Raw genomic sequence first — 22,152 nt, 5'->3', positions numbered from 1 at the left:
GATCACACCCTGAGCTAAAGGCAGACACTCAACCACTGAACCACCCAGGTGTCCCCCATCTTACTTTTTTATTGCACATGGTACAAATAGAGAATTCTATTAAATATGTATTATGTTGTAACATTGGCTAGTTCACATCCCTGCAAAGGATAAGGAATCCTGGAGATCAAGGATTTACTGTTATCAACATTAAAAGCTGGGTTTTTTTTTAAACATTGTTCTATTTTTATACAATAATTATTACCACTGGCAATTGATTTGCGAAGTATTCAATTTTTATTGTCCATTCTGACAAAGCCATCAAAGAGAACTAAAAGTTCTCTAAGAAAAATTATACACATAAATTTCAGTCCCTCTTATTTTCACTTTGATTTCATGGATCTGTCAGATATTTACTTAAGAAATGTTAAAAAAAAAAAAAATGTTTAGTGAGGGACACCCGGGTGGCTCAACGATTGAGCCTCTGCCTTTGCCTCAGAGTGTGATCCCCGGATCCGGGACCAAGTCCCACATCAGGCTCCCTGCATGGAGCCTGCTTCTCCTTCTGCCTGTGTCTCTGCTTCTCTCTCTCTCTGTCTCTCATAAATAAATAGATAGATGATAGATAGATAGATAGATAGATAGATAGATAGATAGATAGATAGATAGATAGATAGATGATAGATAGATCCTTTAAAAAAAGAAATGTTTAGTGAGGGGGTGTCTGAGTGGCTCAGTCAGTTAAGCATCTGACTCTTGATTTTGGTTCGGCCATCATCTCAGGGTCATAAGATTGAGCCCCACATCTGGCTTCCTGCTGTCTGCTTCTCTCCCTCTCCCTCTACCCCTTCTCTTGCTCATTTGTGCTCTCTCTAAAATAAATAAATAATTCTTAAAAAAAATTTAGTAAGTACCAGCTGTATATCATGCTACCTGATAGCTTGAGGAGTACAACACCTTCAAGTGGCTTATAGTCAGGTGTATAAGGTACTGACCTGAGCATTGACCTGTGAGAGTACACAACTTCACTGGCACCTATATACAAACAGTTAATAAAAAACACCAAGCTGTGATGAATAAAGGGGAGATAGCATAAGTGCTGCAAGAATTTGGTGACATGAAAGACTTCATAGAGAAAGTTTACAGATGGTGGACTGAAAGGAAGGGGGAAGACTTTGTGGAAAGGCAGAATGATGTGAGCAAAATTCAGTATGTTTGAGACAAGGGGATGTTTAAAACAGTAGTTTCCAAATTGTGGTCCATGGACCTGTAGCATCAGCATCACCTGGGAACTTGTTACAAATTAGAAATGTAAGTTCTCAGGCTCCACTTGAGAACTGCTAAATTGCTGGCAGTGCGGCCCACCCACCTGTGTTTTAACAAGTCCTCCAGGTGGTTCTGATACATCCTAAAGATTGAGACTTGAGAGACTAGAGCAAGGTTCTTGTATGAAAGTAGTGGGCAAAAAAACTTCAGTAAGGTAGCCTGGACATTCACAGTGGAGGACTTCAGATATTGGGCAGGGAGTTAAACTTTTGTCCTACAGTGCAGCATCACCAACTTGTAACTTGAAGGCTGGATTTGACCCATAGGTGTGTTTTGCCAGGCCTGAAAAGTGCCTTTTTTTTTTAATTTTTAAAGATTTTTATTTATTTATTCATAAGAGACACACAGAGAGAGGCAGAGACATAGGCCAGGAGACAGTGATAGTGATGTCTACAGACTTGCCTCTAGACTCTAGAGTCTGAGGGTTGAGGCTCAACAATCTTTTTGGGCGTTCCACACATACCACCATAAACACCTATTCTTGCATTTACTGTATGAGAAAGCCCTACATCCAATGACTAGCAGTTAGTTACTCCATGATGTCATAATCTCCTGGTTTCCTTTCTTTTTCCTTGGTTCCTTTTCTTCTTTCTTTTCTTCTTTCTTTCTTTTCTTTCTTTTCTTTCTTTCTTTCTTTCTTTCTTTCTTTCTTCTTTCTTTTTTTAATATTTATGTATTCATGAGAGACACAGAGACAGAGGCAGAGGCAGAGGGCGAAGCAGGCTCCCTACTGGGAGCCCAATGCAGGACTCGATCCTGGGACTCTAGGATCACGCCCTGAGCTGAAGGCAGATGCTCAACCACTGAGCCACCCAGGTGTCCCTGGGGTTTGTTTGTTTTTTTAAATATTTATTTATTTGATTTTTAATTTATTCATGAGATAGAGAGAGGCAGAGACATAGGCAGAGAGAGAAGCAGACTCCATGCGGTAAGCCTGATGTGGGACTTGATCTTGGAACTCTGGGATCATGCTCTGAGCCAAAGGTAGATGCCCAACCACTGAGCCACCCTGGCATCCCTGGGTTTTTTATTTTTTTAATGGAATTAGTTGTCACTATTTAAAAACTGGATTCCACACAGAAATCTGTACTTTGAGCTTGTCTTGAAAAATCAGAAGACCTGGCAATATTGGGCTGGTGATTCATCATGGCAGCAATTTGCGGCAGCAGCGCCCATTTAGATGAGATGTGTACTCTCTAGCTTGCCATAGTCCCTACCAATTCCTATTGGTTTACACCTTTACTCAGTTGTATTTCCTCCTTGGCCCCCGTAAGTATTTAGGTATTTGAGTTTGTACCTTCTGTTACAAACAGTGGGAAGTTGATGAAAGTTTTGGTTTTTTAAAGATTAATTTACAGAGAATGAGCAGCAGGGAGGGGCATAGGGAGAGGGAGAGGATCTCAAGCAGACTCCCCTCTGTGTGCAGCTGGACATGGGGTTCAATCTTACAACCCTGAGATCATGACCTGAACTGAAATCAAGAGTCAGATGCTTAACCAAATGAGGCACCTAGGCACCCAAAATTGTGAAAGTTTTAGAGAGTGAATTGATTTATGTATTCATTGATTCATTCAACAAACATTGGTTAATTAAACATATATGCCAGTTGTACAGTGTTCAAAGATAAGTGAATTCCTAATATGCTCTGGATTAAAATGTAGTGGGAGGGGGATCCCTGGGTGGCTCAGCGTTTTAGCGCCACCTTTGGCCCAGGGTGTGATCCTGGAGACCCAGGATCGAGTCCCATATCAGGCTCCCTGCATGGACCTGCTTCTTCCTTTGCCTGTGTCTCTGCGTCTCTGTGTGTGTGTGTGTCTCTCATGAATAAATAAATAAAATCTTTTAAAAAATAAAATAAAATAAAATAAAATCTAGTGGGAAAATGATGAAGACAGTAGTGTATGGATTTGAGAATAGAAATGTTGGTAATTTGCTGGGTGGCTCAGTGGTTCAGCGCCTGCCTTTGGCCCAGGGCATGATCCTGGAGTCCTGGGATCGAGTCCCACGTCAGGCTCCCGACATGGAGCCTGCTTCTCCCTCTGCCTGTGTCTCTGCCTCTCTCTTTCTCTCTCTCTCTCTCTCTCTCTCTCTATCATGAATAAATTAATAAAATCTTTTAAAAAAAAAGAAATGTTGGTAATTTGAAGACCAATTAAGCTGTAACAATCTAAGTCTGAAATAATAAAGGCCAGAATTTAGTTATTACTAGGGATACTAGGAGGAAAAAAAGGAGAAAGAGATGAGAGAGATATTGCAAAGGAAAAATAATCAGTTCTTGATAACAGATTGGAATATAGAAGGTATGAGAGTAGAGAATTCAAAGATGATGAGGATTTTGGGTTGTGAGTTAGGAAATCTAATAGATGCCACTAATAGAAACAGGAAATAAGAAAAATCCATTTAGCCCTCTCTGCAGGGTGGGGGGCAAGGGTGCCAAGGAGATGGAGCATTTGGAGATGTCAGCTTGAAGTGTCTCTTGTTTTGAGTTCAGTGTATTGACATGCATACAACATTAAGTGTTTTTAAAAGGAAAACTTAATAGAAATGTCAAGATTGCAGGCTTAGAGGTAGATATCACTCATGCCATCCTTGGATTCCAAGGGCATACTAGGAGAAGTATTTAAGTTGTCAACAAAATGTATGAAGACCTTTCTTGAAAACATTTGCTTTGGGGCCCATATAGTTAGAATTTATAATCTTGTTTGAATCCTCTCTTGGTTGTATTATTTTCATATTTATGCTGCATAGGTTAAGTTAAACTTTATGGGAGAATAGAAGGTACTGTATAAATTCAAATGCTTAAAGACATTTTCTAAGTATCAGTACTACCCTTCAAAATTTAAATCATAATTGGCTGTGTACCTATGAGATATCCAAAGGAAGAAGTGTTGTCATAGCTGTTGTTTCATTGAAATAGTAGCCAAAGTTTTTCCTCATTTGATCTTATGTTTAGTTCCATCTGCACTTTCCTCTTTTTTCTTTTTGAAGTAAACTCTGTCTAGTGTGGTGTTTGAACTCACAACCATGAAATCAAGAGGCACATGCCCTATGGTCTAAGCCAGCCAGGCGCCCCCATCTGCTTTTTATTTTTTTTTAAGATTCATTTATTTGAAAGAGCGAGCATGAACAGGGGAAAGGGTAGAGAGAGAGAGAATGTCAAGCAGACTCCACCCTGAGCTCAGAGCCTGATGCAGGCTCCACTCACAACCCTGAGATCATAATCTGAGCTGAAATCATGAGTCTGACGCTCAACCAACTGAGCCACTCAGGCTCCTCACCACATAATGTTTTTGAAAATTTTTTTTTACTGTGATGGTAAAATATAGAACACAAAAATTGCCATCTTAACCATTCTAAGTGTACAGTTCAGTAGTATTAATTATATTCACAGTCTTTTTTTTAAAAATGTTTTAAAATTTATTTATGATAGTCACTCACACACACACACAGAGAGGCAGAGACACAGGCAGAGGGAGAAGCAGGCTCCATGCACTGGGAGCCCGACGTGGGATTCAATCCCGGGTCTCCAGGATCGCGCCCTGGGTCAAAGGCAGGCGCTAAACCACTGCACCACCCAGGGATCCCTATTCACAGTCTTTTATAACCATTACTACTGTTTCCAAAACTCTGTCATCACCCCAAACAAACTCTAAGCCTATTAAGCAGTAACCTCCATTGTACCCTCCGCTCAACTCCTGGTAACCTCTGATCTACTTTCTGTCTCTGTGAATTTACTTATTCTAGACATTTCATATAAGTGGAGTCATATATATCTTTTTGTATCTGGCTTCTTTCATTTAGCATAATGTTTTCAAGGTTCATCCATATTGTAGCATGTGTTAGAACTTCATCCCTTTTTTTTTTTCAAGTTTTATTTATTTAAGTAACCTCCACACACCCTATGTGGGGCTCAAACTCACAACCTTGAGATCAAGAGTGACATGCCCTTCCAACTGAGCCAGCCGGGTGCCCCAGAACATCATTCCTTTTTATAGCTAAATAATATTTTACTAAATATATGTATCATATTTTTGTTTACATATTTATTAATGGACACTTTGGTTGTTTCCACCTCTGGTTGAACAGTGCTATAATGAACATCAGTGTAGAAATACATTTGTTTGAGTCCCTGTCTTCAAATTGTGAATGTATACTTAGGACTAGAATTGGCTTGGTGCCTTTTAACCATGTACTCATACGTGTAATACTAAATGGCCACTCTTGATCACACTGTGGAACACACAACTCATTATTTGACTTCTTTATGGAGAAAAAAAAACCCACTAAGTGCATAAACTAGATTTTATCCACTTTGTGGATTAGCTCCTTAGTCACTGACCCCTATACATTTACACACATACATTTATACAGAGATATATACTAGCTTTTAGAGGGAGTGTGATTTGCCTCCCTTTGTTGTTGCTGATTTTATAAACAAGTGATTTTATAAGAGTGGCTGTGGTTGTAGTTTAAATGAGAAGAAAGTATGGAAGAAGACAAAGAGCTTAAGAGTACTAGACTGCAAGTCAGGGGATGAATGTGGTGATCTGGTTTCCAAAGACTGAACAGATTAGAAATAAATGTGAAAAGAGATTACTACCTCAAAAATAAGCATCCTGACAAGAGGGAAAAGAGAGAACTTTGCTCTTATGATTATCCATGTCTATCTTCTACAGGTTGAAAAAATGTCACATTAGTTGAAAGAAACAAAGGGGAATGCCCAGAAGAAAAAGAAAATATTGGTAAGTAGCCAATATAAAGTAGTACTCTACTTTTCCATAGGTAGATTTCTCCACATTCTGCTTTCTTATTCCTGAAAGCTCATGATAAATGGAAAGGGATCTTTGAGCCACTAAAAAAGCTGTCACAAAATCTGCAACCCTTATTCTTTTAGAGAGACTCTAATTTGCATAAGTTTACATAAAAGTCTAATAATTATGTCTTTCTGATCTGCATCCCATTGATTTTAAAGATTTTTAAAAATTACATGATGGCAGCTTATTGAAGGAATCACACCCATGGCACACTAATCAGTGATAACATAATATGTCAGGGAAAACAAGCTCAAAAAAGTAAATCAATCTGGGACCGTTTAGTGGCAGGCAAACAGTTCTATAGAACTGTAGCCCCAGAGGCATTCCAGTTTTGCAGAAAAACATAACTAATGATCATAATCATCACCCTGAATCATAAGTCACCTTAGAAATATTTGTAGCTAGCATTGTTAAAATAAAGATGTTATGTTATTTAAAGGGGAAGCATCTTAGACACATTTGCAGAAATGTACTTATATGGTAGCCCTATTCCTTGCTTTATATATCAGATATCACATAATATTTCAGTCTTTCTCGTTTTTTTATTTTGATGTAACATATTTGAAGCAGAAGATACTTTTCATTTGATAACAAGAAATGGAAAATGGGTTTTCATTTCTCTTCCCACAAATTCCAGTGTAAACAGTGACAGAGCACACTGATCCTTGTAATTACTCTTCTGCACATAAATACCTCCTACAATGGATATGAGTTTGAAGGCAGAAATGGTTGATCACCTTATATTTTTATTATATTTGCTCATTGGGGGAATATGAACCCTCTCCTGACTGGTAGTATCTTCCTGTATAAAGGTTTCTCACTCTTCATGAATGGGTAAGAAAAGGGAATCCCTGGGTGGCGCAGCGGTTTGGCGCCTGCCTTTGGCCCAGGGCGCGATCCTGGAGACCCGGGATCGAATCCCACGTCGGCTCCCGGTGCATGGAGCCTGCTTCTCTCTCTGCCTCTCTCTCTCTGTGATGACTATCATAAATAAATAAAAATTAAAAAAAAAAAAAAAAAAAAAGAATGGGTAAGAAAAGACCTTATGACTTGTGAAGAGAGAGAGAAGCAGCAAGAGCAGCTGCTCTCCCTATGCAGTGACGATTGTAACCAAGTCAAGCCCAAAACCATGAAGAATGAAGTCAGGCACTGTCTGATCTCATTTTGGTATAATACCCAAATGGTTTCATTGTATAGAATTGGCCTTTTTGACACTTATCTAATGATGTTTTGATTAAAATGGAATAAAGTACAGAAAGAAGTGATCTATTAATAGGAAAGAATTTTATATTTGTTGGTTAACTACCAATGTATCAATTCTAATTCCTTTATAGGGAGGGTTTGATCTTATGGTTGGAGAGACCTTAAAAGAAATCTCATTCAATCAGCCTTCTGGTCTGTGAATCCACCTGGGACAATGTGGTCAGATTTGAGCTGAGCCCTTGGGGCAAGAATCCTCTCCTCCCTGCCAGCACAGCAAATCCTACTGCTGGAAGGTTCTTCCTGTTTAATCTCTCCCGTTGTGGTTTCCATGCTTACAGATCTTATTACAGTTCTTTGGCAGATATCTAAAGCAAGTTATTTAATAACCCTTTTTTATTTTGTTGATACTTGAAAAATGCTGGGTATAAAGTTATTGAGTGGTTTTCATGTCTGTACCAGTTATCAGTTTTACCCTTCTACCAAATATCTCTTTATTACCTAAGTATAAATGCTACTATTGTCTGATTAGAAATTTTCTTTCTATATATAGCATGAAAAAAGTTGCTGTTCTGTTTAAAATAAATATTTTCACTCTATGCCTTCCTTGATTAAGCATTTTATTTCACTGTTAGGTTTATTATTCAGTTATTAATAGATGCTTATAATCTTAACGAATATAAGGACTCATTTGTTTTCTCCCTACTCTTTTTTAAATATGTCTGACTTTTTCGAAGTATTTAAATTCCTGCCGCCCTTAGGAACAAGCAGAAAGTTGTATGAGTTATAGTTTTTATGACTTTAATGCTTTTCCTTAAGGAAAATATTGGGACTAGGGTCACCTGGGTGGCTCAGTTGGTTAAAGCATCTGACTCTTGGTTTTGGCTCAGGTCATGATCTCAGGGTGGTGAGATCAAGCCCTGTGCCAGGCTTCACACTCAGAGCAGAGTCTGCTTGAGATTCTTTCCCTCTCCCTCTCCCCTAGCTTGTGCTCACTTTATTTCTCTCTCTCAAATAAATAAAACCTTTTTAAAAGATATCAGAACTATAGCAAAAAATGGAAAGCATCAAGTAGTAGAATATGACATTTTCAGAAAATTTTTTTAAGATATTATTTATTCATTCATGAGAGACACAGAGAGAGAGAGAGAGCCAGAGACACAGGCAGAGGGAGAAGCAGGTTCCATGCAGGGAGCCTGATGTGGGACTTGATCCCAGGACTCTAGGGTCACGCCCTGAGCCAAAGGCAGATGCTCAACTGGTAAGCCACCCAGGCATCCCGATTTTCTTTTTTTTTTTTTTTTTAATTTTTTTATTTATTTATGATAGTCACACACAGAGAGAGAGAGAGTGAGAGAGGGAGGCAGAGACACAGGCAGAGGGAGAAGCAGGCTCCATGCACCGGGAGCCTGATGTGGGATTCGATCCCGGGCCTCCAGGATTGCGCCCTGGGCCAAAGGCAGGCGCCAAACCGCTGCGCCACCCAGGGATCCCGCATCCTGATTTTCAGAAAAATAAAAGTCCATACTGTTTTTAATTTTTAAGAGTTAGTATCAGTGGAATAACATGTAGTTCCTAAAACAAGAAGTGTGTAAGCTCTGTTAATAGAAACATATATAAATTGAAAAAAACCCAAAGACAAAATATTATGTAAATACTGGTTATAACTTGCAGTAGCCTGTAAGATGGCCTCCAGTGATTCTCACCTCCTGGTATTCATGCCCATCCTCTCATCAGGATTGGTCTGTATGGCCAATGAAATATGGGGGAAATAATAGTATATGACTTACAGGAATAAGTCATAAAAAAACATCACTGCTTCTACCTTGCTGTCTCTTGGATTTCCCACTCTGGATGAGACATCCACCATGTTCTAAGATATTCAAGGCTCTTTGGAGAGTCAACGTGGGAAGCAGCTGCGGCTTCCTTCCAACAGCCAGCATCAGCTCGCCAGCCATTGAGTGATCCATTCTAGGAGGTGGGTTTTCACCTTCAGTCAAGCCTTCAATTGACTGTAGCCCCAGCCTGCATCTTGACTCCAGTATCATGAGAGACCCTGAGCCAGAACTATCCAGTGAAGCCATTCTCAAATTCCTGAACTACAGAAACTGTGAGATAATAAATGTATATTATTGTTTTAAGCAACTAAGTTTTGAGATTATTTGTTTGCAGCGATAGGTAACTACTGTATAGCATTGCAAGTATTTATTGGTTTGACTAATAGAAGAGAACTTGGACAATGTAAATAATGTTTAGTATCCTTTATTTAGCTTTGAGGGGAGGAGTTACTTCAGTTTATCACAATTTTAACAGTGTGTTTGATTAAAGAAATTCAATATAGCTATAGAACTAGTAGATTCAGAAAAATAAAATTATAGTTTCTCCTAAATATGTTTAGATTAGGTATTCATTAATCAATTACATTCTCTTAAAATCTATTTATAAAAGTATATATTATTTTTCCTTTTTTATAAAAAAAGATTTATCTACTCATTCTAGAGAGGGGAAGAGGGGCAGAGGGAGAGGAGAATCTCAAGCAGACTTCCCAGTGAGCACAGAGCTTGACATGGGGCTCGATCTCAGGACCCTGAGATCAGACCTGGGCTGAAATCAAGAGTCATATGCTTAACTGACTGAGCCACCCAGGTGCCCCTAAAGATTTTAATTTATTTGAGAGAGTGCGCGAGAGAGTATGAGTTGGGGAGAGGGAGCAGAGGGAAAGAAGCAGACTCCCCTCTGAGCGGGGAGCCCAATTTGGGGCTTGATTCCAGGATCCTGGGATCATGACCTGAGCTGAAGGCAGAGGCTTAACTGACTGAGGTACCCAGGCACCCCTATTTTTCCCTTCTTATGTCACTTTGTAATTTATTCTTATCATCAGTTTCCATTGAGAACTTTCTTGGACACTCCTGTAGGTACTTGGGCTACGTCAGTAAACAATTCCTGATCCCTGCTCTCTAGGAGCTTATATTCTATCAGAAGAACATAGATAATAAGCATAATACATAAACTATCTCATATGTTAGAATGTGATAAGGTGCTATAAAAAATGAAAAAGATTGTTAGGGGGATTGACAGAGCAGGCAGCAGTAAGGGCACATGAGGGAGGGAGTTTAGTATTAAAGATAGGTCTCAATAAGAAAGTGGCATTTGAACAATGATTTGAAGAAGTTGCAGGAATTTATCAAGTAGAGGTATATTTCTGACAGTGGGGACAGCTATAGCAAGGCCCTACATCAGGAGCATGTTTGATACACACACAGATGTCAGTGTTGGGGGAGTGAGTAAGATGAAAGCTTAGATAAGGTCAGAGAGGTAATGGGGAGAGAGGCAGAGGAAATGGATCCGTGAAGACTGTATTGGAATCTTGCTACTCTGGGGGAAATGGGAAGCCATTGCTGGATTTTGCAGAGGAGAGACATGCTGTAACATATTTTAAAAGGATGACCTTGGTTGCTTGTTAAAAAGACTCTAGGGGAGTGAGAATAAAAGCAGAGGAAAAAAAAGAATAAAAGCAGAGATGTGTTAAGACATTATTAGAGTAAATCACATGAGAGATGATGGTGACTCAGGCCAGGGTGGTAGCAATGAGTAAACAGAAATGGTCAGATTCTGGAAATGTAATGAAAGTAGAACCAGCAGAAAACAGATTAAAGCTCTTGGTTGTGTATAGGAAAGAGATGAAACTGCTGTAAGACTTTTGTATGTCAACGCCAATCTAACTTTCCAGCTTCATCTCTGATCATTCTCCTCTGCGGTCTACTTCTCCTCCCACCCCCATATCCATTTTTCCCTAGAGTCATTCTAGATGACCCTCCCTGAGTGATCTAGTGGTTAAAATTGTGGACTCTGACATTAAACCATCTGGGTGTGATTTCTGGCTCTTTCTCCTTACAACTATGTGGTCTTACCTAGCTGCTTATGCTTCAGCTTTCTCATTTCTAGAATTGGGATGTTAATAATGGAGCCCAACTCACAGAGTGGTATGGTAAGATTAAATGAGATAATGCATATAAACTATTTAACGTAGTGCTTGGCAAGTCTTAGCTGTTATCATTATTAACTCAGATTATGTTCCTTTGGCCACAGTCTTTCCTCTGCATTAAGTACTAACCCTCTCTTCTATACCCTCTTCCACTATAGTCTACTTTTTGTTTTGTTTCTGTAATCCATATTACAAAAATATTTGAGGAAATAAAAAAATAAGATCAAATCATCCATAATTTACCTATCTCTTTTCATCATTTTATAGTCCCTCTGGTCTTGATCCACATATCTATATTATTTGTGTAATTCTGTTCAGATGTCATCTCATGATGCATTTCCCAATCCTGTAGGTAGAGTTAGTCCTTTAAGGCTTTGGGATCCTTTAGTGTTTTATGATTAACTTAAGAAGGTGTGGTTCTTTGTGTCTATGTCTGTCACCTCTACCAGACTCTGAGCTTCTTGAATAAAAACATCTGTTTATTCAGGTTTAATTCTTGATCACCTAGCACTTAATGGGCATCAGTGAACATTTATAGAATTAGATGCTGAAACAGAGCCTACAAAGGCTCCACTTCAGTCTTTATTACATGTAACAGCCAGATTCATATTTATGACACTCTCTTCCTCAAAATCTTCAGTGGCTTCCCATTCCCTGCAGAGTTTAGTCTAAACTCAGCTGAGGGGATCCCTGGGTGGCTCAGTGGTTTAGTGCCTGCCTTCGACCCAGGGCCTGATCCTGAAAACATGGGATCAAGTCCCACGTCAGGCTCCCTGCATGGGGCCTGCTTCTCCCTCTGCCTGGGTCTCTCATGAATAAATAAAATCTTTTTTAAAAAACTAAAATAATAATAATAATAATAATAATAATAATAATAATAATAATAAACTCAGCTATTTGGTATGCTGTACTGTCTGACCTGAATTTGCCTTTCCAACTGTATTTCCTCTCACAGTCAAACTGATGTGTTCACTGTTCCCCAGGGGCCTCCATCCCTTTTCTATATCCATGTCTTGAATCAATGTTTCCTGAAAGCACTCCTTTCCTGTCTTAATGCCCTTTCTCAGGACCCTCCTTAAATGCCACTTCTTTCACAAAGCCTTCTCAGTTATTCCAGCTGGGAATAATGTCTCCATGCTTTGAAGTCTCAGAGCACACTAACTGAGAGCTACTTGTCACATTTTAACTTTACAGAGGTAGTTAATGAACATGCATTTTCTTTCCTGTTTCCTGTAATTTCTTAAAGGGTAAGTCTAGAATGATTCATCTTTGCATGCCGTACTTGTAAGTAGCACTGGGCAACTGATAATTTCTGGAATGGCTAAATGAATGACTATATGAATAAATAGGATTCCTAGAGTAGCACTCCTATCTATGAGCTGGTTTGGAGGGGAATGGGGAGTTGGGTATGTGATACATCACCATAGTAAGACACTAGGAAAGGTGGTACTCCCTTCCCTGATGCTTTTGTCTGCAGATAGTATTAGCTCAATTGTACCAAGCCTATTCATGAGAAATTTACTGATGTCTGACATGTTCCAGGCTTAGTACTTGGGTCTGGGAATACGAAAGATATCATGTACCCTGAACCTTCAGATAGCAAAGTGTTCCAGGACTCTGGACCTTGGTTTTGGGTATGTAGGTCCCAACATACATTCCCAAATGAGGTATCGCTCACTCTGAATCTATTTCAGACTTAGCTAATTAGACTAGTTTTGTTTTTGCTTTGCTTGGCTAACTTGTGCTCTGGGTGGTTTAGCTAATCCATTTCAGTAGTTCAGCTTATTTTTTAAAATTTCCATTCTGGTTAAATTTTAAACTTGCATTATGTTTAATTTTTAATTTTATTAGAGCTAGCTTCTCTGTGGAGCTCAGGAGAATTGGCAGTGGGAGCATCACTAAGACTTTGTGGTGGAACTTTCTAGTCACCTGTCCCGTTCCATTATTTTAAACTGTTGAGAAATACTGTGTCATTTTATTCAGTTGAGCCAATATGGATATTTGTTTAGGTAGGGAATAGAAAGATTTAAATAACGGTCAGGTGTCACCATGGAACTGTTTGTTTAAGGAAAACAAATCCACTCCTTTTGGAATCTGATTCAGTGCCTACAGAATCATCCTTCCTCACACCTGTGCTCTATTCTGGTCCTCTATACTCCATCTGTTTAATACTTAAAGTTCTCAGGGTTTTCCTTGTGTCACTTCACCAGTTAATTCCTACCTCTGATTTAGGATCCAGCTTAGGCCTCATCCCTTAAGGACCCTCCCTTACCCTTCCCATCTCCATCCTTCCCCTTCTGAGATGAGTTACTTGCCTCTTAGGTCCATTCCTATAATATACTTTTTTTTTTTTTTAAGATTCTGTTTCTTTGAGAGAGAGAACACGAGAGAGACAGCATGAGTAGGGGAGAGGCAGAAGGAGAAGCAGACTCCCCACTGAGCAGGGAGCCCAACTGAGCTCAATCCCAGGACTCAGATCTTGACCTGAGCCGAAGGCAGCTGTTTAACTGACTGAGCCAGGCACCTCCCATTCTTAAAATATTCTGTGCATATTCCCATAAGAGAACTTACTACAATTTGTACATTTTAGCTATTTGTTTACTTGTCTGTGTCTTCTAGTAAGTTGAAGCCCCAAGACCTGGGACTATATTTGATTCCTCTTTTGTGTCTAGAAGCTATCATAGTGTCAGGAATACGTTAGACATTCAGTAAATGCTTGTTAATTAGACAATTCAATACCCAGCTTTCTAAATTCATCACAAGGATAAAAGCTATCAAGAAGTACAATTAACTTTCGCACTCTTGGGCTAAGGTTATAAAAACATCAAGTAGGGAATTATTAACATTATTACATAGTTATGTATTATATAATTATAAATATAACATTTAATAATGTAAAAACATTATTACATGTAGGTAATTAATATCCTGTATACAAACACAGAATTCAGTTCTGAGCAACTTCTGCCCTACAAGTAATAATTCTATTTGGCACTTAACTATCATAAAAGTAGATGAACCAGACAATCATGTGTACCCAGAAAAAAAGTGGATAAGGGAGGAGTGAAGGATCAAGAAGGGAGTGAGCTAACAAAAAGCCACGTAGTTAGTTGCAAACTAACACAAAGGTGAATGTGGTTCATGAAGCTAACTTGCTTCAGAAGGGCTGAACTAGGAGCAAAGAGCAAAAGGCAACCAACAGTGAAAGCAAGGATTCATGGGGAACAGGCAGACATGAGCAGGTGAGCACCCAAATGGGGCCCAGGTTCTATGGTATTTTAATCTGTCTCTGGTGACATGGAAGAAGGGAATCTGAAGCATGAAGCTCTAGGGAGGCTGCCTAGGGAGTATTAATGTTTACTATAGAGACAAAGATATATTGAAAAGACCTTTGGAAGGAAATGAGAACAGTGACAAACGCTAGCTGGCACCAAGGTCTCAAAAGAATTGAAGAGGGGGCTTTGTTGGGGTGAATAGGTAAAAAGTGAGCAAGAGATGTTGAGAAGACCAGTTCTGAAGGAGTGAATTTCAATATACTGATGTGTATCCTCCCCAGTGTATAGAAAAGTAAACTTGACCATCTGCATTATTTTGAGTAGCATATAAAACATATAATTGACACATTTGGAGAAACAATCCTGCCTTGGAAGTTTTGAATTGTGATCTTCCACTGGGCAGATAATTAACTTCCTGTTGGAAAGAAGTCAGCTATTATATATTTGTTAAATGGGTAGGATCCAGTTCATCCTTTCATGGTATTTATTCAACACCTGTGTGCTAGCCATGTTCCAGTACCAGGAACATATCATTGTATACAATAGACAAAAATTCCCACTCATATATAGCTGACATGAGGATAGCAGGGAGCAGGGAATCTGGGAAAAAAAAGAAAAAAAAAACCCGCACACTAAAGTAGTAAATTATACTGAATATGGAAAGTGCTATGGAAAAAAATAGAGAAGGAAGGTAGAAGATACATATGTGGCCAGGTGGGTTGCAATTTTAAATACGGTACACAGGGAAGGTCCCAAGAAGATGACATTTGAGCAAAGACTAACGAATGAGTAAGCTTTGCAGGCTGGGGCCATATGAAAAAGGATGCCATTTTATAAATTATAAGCCTTTATAATACCATTCTTAGCTAATCTTAAAAATGAGATTGGAAATGGTGTTAGAAGGTAGGGATTGAGAGCACAAGGGGTATTTTATGTTTTCATCCTCTGCTTTGTCTAAACTCTATTGTTTAGTTTTATACTGAGCACCTGGTATGACTCTGCACTTTTTCACTCCATGAAAACAGATACCTAGCATGCATTTTTTTCCCCTTGAAATCTCTTGGAAGAAAGACAATGTTTACTTAATAGAAATAGAAGCTGGAGAGGTTTTACAGAAACCACAATAATAGAGAAAACATGAGTGAGCCCTGAGAAGGTGCGTGGGATAAGTTGCAGAGGTTAAGGAAAGCTGGCTACTGGAAAGCTCCTTAATGCTTTTCCTGAGGGAGAAAAGGGACCAAGGACTGGATATGGTTTGAGCTCTGGACAAAGTGAGGATCCATTAATACTCAGAGAATCTGAAAGTGTCGTTTTTGTTTTCAGTTATTTAGATTGATCTATATGACCAGCCTGTTTGTTGTAAAAGACGAATCAGCCAAAAGGAGTGATATAAGATGTGAGTATGAATCTGGCCAAGCAGTTACTCTATTTTGGTGGTGTTTTCCTGGGATAGTTTCCTTTGAAACTCTAAAAGGTTTTTGTTTTTTTCCTAGCCAAACCCTTTATTCTTAATTGTAAAGTAGAAGTCCAGCCTTGAATTGTGTTCAAACTAATAATTCTAACTCTGCTTTTTAGTACCTCACAACTACTGTAGTTATTTTAAAGTTAAAAAATTAAAACTCTAAATGCAATTGACTTCAATTTACATTATTTTGAATATGTCGCCTTTGGGAAGAGAGACATTTTGATAAAATGAACCCTAAGAGGTCAACGTACTTGAGAATGACTGAAAATCCTCAATATATTTTCCAGATTACTCATACTCTGTTAGAGATAAGGGGACTGGACACTGGGAACTTTGGAATTAGATTTTATTTAACCAGCTACTGTGACTTGCATAAGGAAAAGTCCAGAGAAGAAAGCTGGAACAGGACATCAAAACTGTTTTGAACAAAGTACATAAAGGCCAATTAAAAAAAAAAAAAAAGGCCAATTAAGGAAGCCTTAAATGTGAGAGGATAGATATGTGGTATTCTTCATGAATATCAGGAGACAATTAAGCCTAGAACAAAGACAATATAGCTTTTCCAGGAGACATTTTGTCATGTAACCCTACTCTAGGTTTTCAGCAGCATTTGTATCCGACCTACTATAATACACAGAGCTAAAACAAATAAAGCTGAGCACTAATGCTAAGATTTTTGTCTTTGCTAAGAACATATTAAGAAATATAAGCAGTAACTTGCCATAAGGAAGGCTTTTGAAATCAGAAAAAGAAAGGTTGGTAAGAGTGAAGACTGATTTCTGGCCAAGATTTTACCATTGACCTTTATGACTTTCAGCAAGTCATTGAACCTCTCTGGCTTAATTTGCCCATCTGCCTTAAGTGGTTGTTTTCTGTTTGTTTTTTTTTTAGAGGGGGTTTGTGGTGGGAGGGAGAGAGAGAATCCCAAGCAAGCTCCACGCCAGACATGGAGCCTGATGTTGGGCCCAGTCTCACGACCCTGAGATTATAACCTGAGCCAAAATTCAAGAGTCAGATGCTTAACTTATAGAACCAGCCAGGTGCCTGCATCTGCCTTAAGTTCTTACTGGGATAACATGGCCTAAAGCCTGTGAAGGATGTTTTCCAAAACCATGATGTCCAGGTGTCTGGCTGGCTCAGTTAGAGGAACATGCAACTCTTCATCTGTGGGCTGTGAGTTCAGGCTTCAAGTTGGGTGTAGAGATTACTTAAATAAATTTTTAAAACTCTGAAAAACCCACAATGGTCTATTTAAGTGTTTTTAAAATAAGTTGATTTCCCTAAAATGTGATTGTATGTGCAAGCCACTGGCAATATTATTGGTCATGGGTAGCAGTCCAGTAGCCTGATTTTTGAAAGCTGTAGACACCCCAATGCTACTGACTTTATAACTTCTTTGTAACTTTATGGCTTTATTTTTTTTTAATTTTTTTAATTTTTATTTATTTATGATAGTCACAGAGAGAGAGAGGCAGAGACACAGGCAGAGGGAGAAGCAGGCTCCATGCACCGGGAGCCCGACGTGGGATTCGATCCCGGGTCTCCAGGATCATGCCCTGGGCCAAAGGCAGGCGCCAAACCACTGCGCCACCCAGGGATCCCTGTAACTTTATGGCTTTAATTCAGAAATTAAAACATCTTATATCAATTAAAAAAGACAAAAGAGAGGGAAAGAGAGAGAGAAGGTTAGTGTATGTTCTAAAGACAAAATTGTCAAAATGGAAAGAAGACAGACACAATAAAAAGAGCAGGTATCAGAGAAAGCCTTGAGTATGAGAAATCCACTCTACAATTGAAAGTAGAGAATGAGGAAATATATTTTAAATCCTAATTTCCTTCTGCAGCAAGATACTCTTTAGAAATAGGTGCTAAAAGCCTATGTTACCCTGGTCTAGCTTATTGTGCTGGTTACAAAAAAATAGAGAAGGAGCACCTTGGGGGAAGGGATGGGATTTCTATAATAGGTACTTCTTCCTTTACAGGTATAAACAAAAGACCAGTTGGTCTAACCTTGTGTTTATTTGTCCTGTAAGCCACTGCAGGTGTATGAGCAGCATTACTTCTGCACAAAAGCCTAGACTCACCACATCTTGGGAAGAGAATGGCCACTACCTGGGGGGCAGCCTTTTTCATGCTGGTGGCATCCTGTGTTTGCAGCACTGTCTTCCACAGAGACCAGCAGACTTGGTTTGAGGGTGTCTTCCTGTCTTCCATGTGCCCCATCAATGTCAGTGCCAGCACATTGTATGGAATTATGTTTGACGCAGGGAGCACTGGAACACGAATTCACGTTTACACCTTTGTGCAGAAAATACCAGGTAAGTGTAACTGGTACCCTCACCAGTGCCTACTAATCCATACTTGAGCATCTCCTTCCAGAAACAAATGTGCTATGAGTACGCAATATGAATTACAGAAACTTAGAGCTACTGATTATCTTTCTTCAGAGAAGATTTTGGGCCATAATTAACATATAGTTTAATTCACTGTGAAATTAGATCTGGGTTGCCTGTAATCTGAAACCCATATGTCCAAGAAGTATAGCTATAATTTGTCTCTCCTTTTCTCTAAAGGTGGTTGATACTCCAGGGTCCAGAATATTGAGAATTTGGAAGTGGTCTTGAGAGAGGATCAGTGCCATCCTTGGAGAAGGAGATGAGGGAGACCCTGAAAATTAACTTTTTCTGAATTTCCAGTGCTCTCAGGTTGCACATAGAGCCTAGGGGATGGGCAGCCCAGGTGGCTCAGCGGTTTAGCACCGCTTCGGCCCAGGGTGTGATCCTGGAGACCTGGGGTGGAGTCCCACGTCGGGCTCCCTGCATGGAGCCTGCTTCTCCCCTTGCCTGTGTCTCTGCTTCTCTCTCTCTCTCTGTGTCTCTCATGAATGAAGAAATAAAATCTTAAAAAAAAATAGAGCCTGGGCAGCAGTAGCAGCTAGGTATCCATTCTAAGAAATGCCATAGGGACTCTTAAGAATTGCCTGTCATCTTCTGTCCCCCTACCCAATACTCCTGCAAGCCACTCCTCACAGGTGGGATTACTTGGCATGGCTTGGAGGAATAACCTACTAATCTAGTAGGTCATATGATACAGAGCCCACTATTAAAAGCAGCCTAACTTTTAGTAATCAGCCATCTCTCCTCTGTTTTGTTCATGGACAAAATAGGACAGCTTCCAATTCTGGAAGGGGAAATTTTTGATTCTGTGAAGCCAGGACTTTCTGCTTTTGTAGATCAACCTAAGCAGGTGAGTTTTTGACAATTAGATGTTTAGATTCTTAATGCTTTGATAACTTCACCACACCACTGCTTTAAATATCTCATGCTGTTCACTACTCATACTGAGGCCATGTGCAAGATCAGTTTTCTGTCCTCAGCCATACTGGATAACAGAAATTGTACTCCCCAAGCTCTCTAGGGCTTGGGCAGAAGGGGGCTAGAATAGATGATAGACATGCAGGAATACAACATCTTTTAAGAGATTGTTCCCTTTGTATTTAAGTTGATTTTGAGTTGAGGCTGTCAACTGCATTGATTAATATAAATACAGAAGTTAGACATGGAGTTCTATATAGAGTGTGAGGTATAAACATGGCAGCTGAGACAATGTAGACCCAATGAACTTCATTTCAAAGTACCCTGATATAGGACAGACCATGCATGCTTATACTCTAGAATTTGGGCAAGAACTCATGAAAACAAAAATCTTTGGTATTAGAGGATGAATGGAGAGTTTGGCATGACCGTATTTCACATTTGAGCAGCCATATGTACTATACCCAGTTGTTAGAGGCCACACTGCAGTAGAATAAGACAGGATATTGAACTTTGGTAGCAAATACGAAGGTATTATTCCATGTTACAAGCATAATCATTAACCAAAGGAAAACCTTATAATAAAAATGGCCTGGGGAATAAAATGTCATGGGGCACTTGGCTGGCTCAGTCAGTAGAACGTGCAACTCTTGATTTCAGGGTTATAGGTTTGAGCCTCATGTTGAGTGTAAAGATTACTTAAAAATATAATCTAAGAAAAAAGCGGCTTGAACTTGAACTGAGAAGATGTTTATTTTCTCAGCTCATGGTTATGAAATGATAAATGCTTCAGAAATTTAGGAGCTGTTGAAAGCAACTACATTATCAGAAACTGATTTGACATTTAGAGAAGATTGTGTTGTGGTTGCCAATTATAATGATTTAGAGGCAGTGTGTTGTCAGATGTTCGTTCATGGAAACAGTGGACTTAAAATAATGATTTTTAAATTTCATAAGTTGAGTATCTCATGTGTACTGTGCATGTAGGTGCTGGTGATGTAAATATAAACCTAACATGTTCTGTCCTTACAGAGATCATAAAAACTGTAGCATAATAGCTACACCAACAGTTGTGTGGCATGTACACACAGTCTGCCTCATCTAATGCACTCAGCAGTTTTGTAGTGGTATGAGGCCTATCTCCTTCGTATATATGAGAAGGAAACCAAACCCCTATATTAAGCCATGGGGCTAGCAAGCAAGTGTTCTAACTCCAAATCCGCAGTTTTTTTCACTAGACTCAACTTCCTGGCCTAAAGCTAATGTATGGAACACAAAATAACAATCGAATAAAATGACCATGGTATAACAAAATCATTTTTGTTATTACCCAACTATAATTAAATGGATTCTCCTTCAAAGAAGCCTACTTCTCTAGGTTTCTCCTACAGAGCAGAGAGTGCCAGGAGCCCTCTGCTGCCTCACTCTTAGTGTCCCCCAGAGCATGTTGAGGGAAGAGACATGCTTCCCTCTGTGGGAACTGTTCACTGGATATTCACTGGATGGACTGTTTACTGGATGAGTAGGTCATCTCTTTTGAAGGGTGCTGAGACTGTTCAAGGACTCTTAGAAGTGGCCAAAGACTCAATCCCGCAAAGTCACTGGAAAAGAACCCCGGTGGTCCTGAAGGCAACAGCAGGACTGCGCTTACTGCCAGAACAGAAAGCCCAGGCTCTGCTCTTTGAGGTAATGTTTGAAGTCCTTTGCATCTTGAATAATTCCTTTTCCCCTATGTGAATATTTTCTCTAAGGGTTTTTAGCTCTCTGGAGTGTGACTGCTACCTTTAGTATTCCACCATTGCTATAGCATTGGGGTAACTGGGCTCTTATTCTAGCTACTTATTTACGTTTGTAAATGTTACTCTTGAATTTATATAGCTTTTCCTAAAGAAGTTTAAAGTACGTTCTGTTCGTGATACTCTTAATTCCCTTGTTAAAGCAGAATCATAGAAATGATGTTTAGCCCACTTTATTGAGGTATAACTTAAAATATGTACCTTTTAAGTGTGCAGCTAAATGAATTTTGACAAATATAGAAGTTTACCTGTACCCTTTTGCAGTCCGTTTACCCCTTCCCTGAAGTCAGGCCACCACTGATCTGCTTTCTGCCATTATAGATTAGTTTTGCTTATTCTTATATTTTATATAAATGTGTAATTATACAGTTTATGTTCTTTTTTTTTATATCTCTTTTTCTCTCAGCATAAAGGTTTTTTTTTAATTAAATTTTTAATTTTAGGGGTGCCTGGGTAGCTCAGTCACTTATGTATCTGCCTTTGGCTCAGGTCATTGAGAGTGAGCCCCTTATCAGGCCCCTTGCTAAGCAGAGAGCTTATTTCTCTCCTAACTCTGGTTGCTGCTCCCCCTGCTTGTGTTCTCTCTCTCTCTGTCAAATAAAAAAAAAAATTTTTTTTAAATAATTTTTAAAATTTTAATTCCAGTATAGTTAGCATACAGTGTTAACCAGTTTCAGGTGTACAATATAGCAATCCAGCAATTCTGTACATTGCTCAGTGCTCATCATGATAAGTGTACTCTTAATCCCCATTACCTATTTCACCCATGTCCCCTCACCTTCCTTCTGGTAACCATCAGTTCTCTATAGTTAAGAGTCTTGTTTTTTGTTTGTCTCTTTATTTGTTTGTTTTATTTTTTAAATTCTGCATATGAATGAGACATGGTACTTGTCTCTTTCTGACTTACTATGCTTAGCATTATATTCTCTAACTTCATCCATGTTGCAAATGCAAGATTTCATTCTTTATGGCTGAGTAACATTCCATTGTTTATATAT

At 39.1% G+C, this 22,152-nt stretch overlaps 1 protein-coding gene across 2 annotated transcripts in view; it reads left to right on the top strand.

Moving 5' to 3' along the window:
- Positions 1 to 22,152, top strand: part of ENTPD5 (ectonucleoside triphosphate diphosphohydrolase 5 (inactive)) — a 52,344-nt gene that overhangs the window by 9,910 nt on the left and 20,282 nt on the right. For both annotated transcript variants that reach the window (XM_038545248.1, XM_038545247.1), the window contains exons 4-8: positions 5,982 to 6,047; positions 15,903 to 15,975; positions 18,078 to 18,362; positions 19,211 to 19,290; positions 20,901 to 21,044. In XM_038545248.1, the coding sequence (XP_038401176.1) occupies positions 18,146 to 18,362; positions 19,211 to 19,290; positions 20,901 to 21,044 (441 nt within the window). In that variant the 5' untranslated portion in view covers positions 5,982 to 6,047; positions 15,903 to 15,975; positions 18,078 to 18,145. The remainder of the gene's footprint in view (positions 1 to 5,981; positions 6,048 to 15,902; positions 15,976 to 18,077; positions 18,363 to 19,210; positions 19,291 to 20,900; positions 21,045 to 22,152) is intronic.

Source organism: Canis lupus, chromosome 8 (genome assembly GCF_011100685.1).
Source record: "Canis lupus familiaris isolate Mischka breed German Shepherd chromosome 8, alternate assembly UU_Cfam_GSD_1.0, whole genome shotgun sequence".
Taxonomy (NCBI): Eukaryota; Metazoa; Chordata; class Mammalia; order Carnivora; family Canidae; genus Canis; species Canis lupus.
This window is presented reverse-complemented; position numbering and strand designations above follow the sequence as displayed.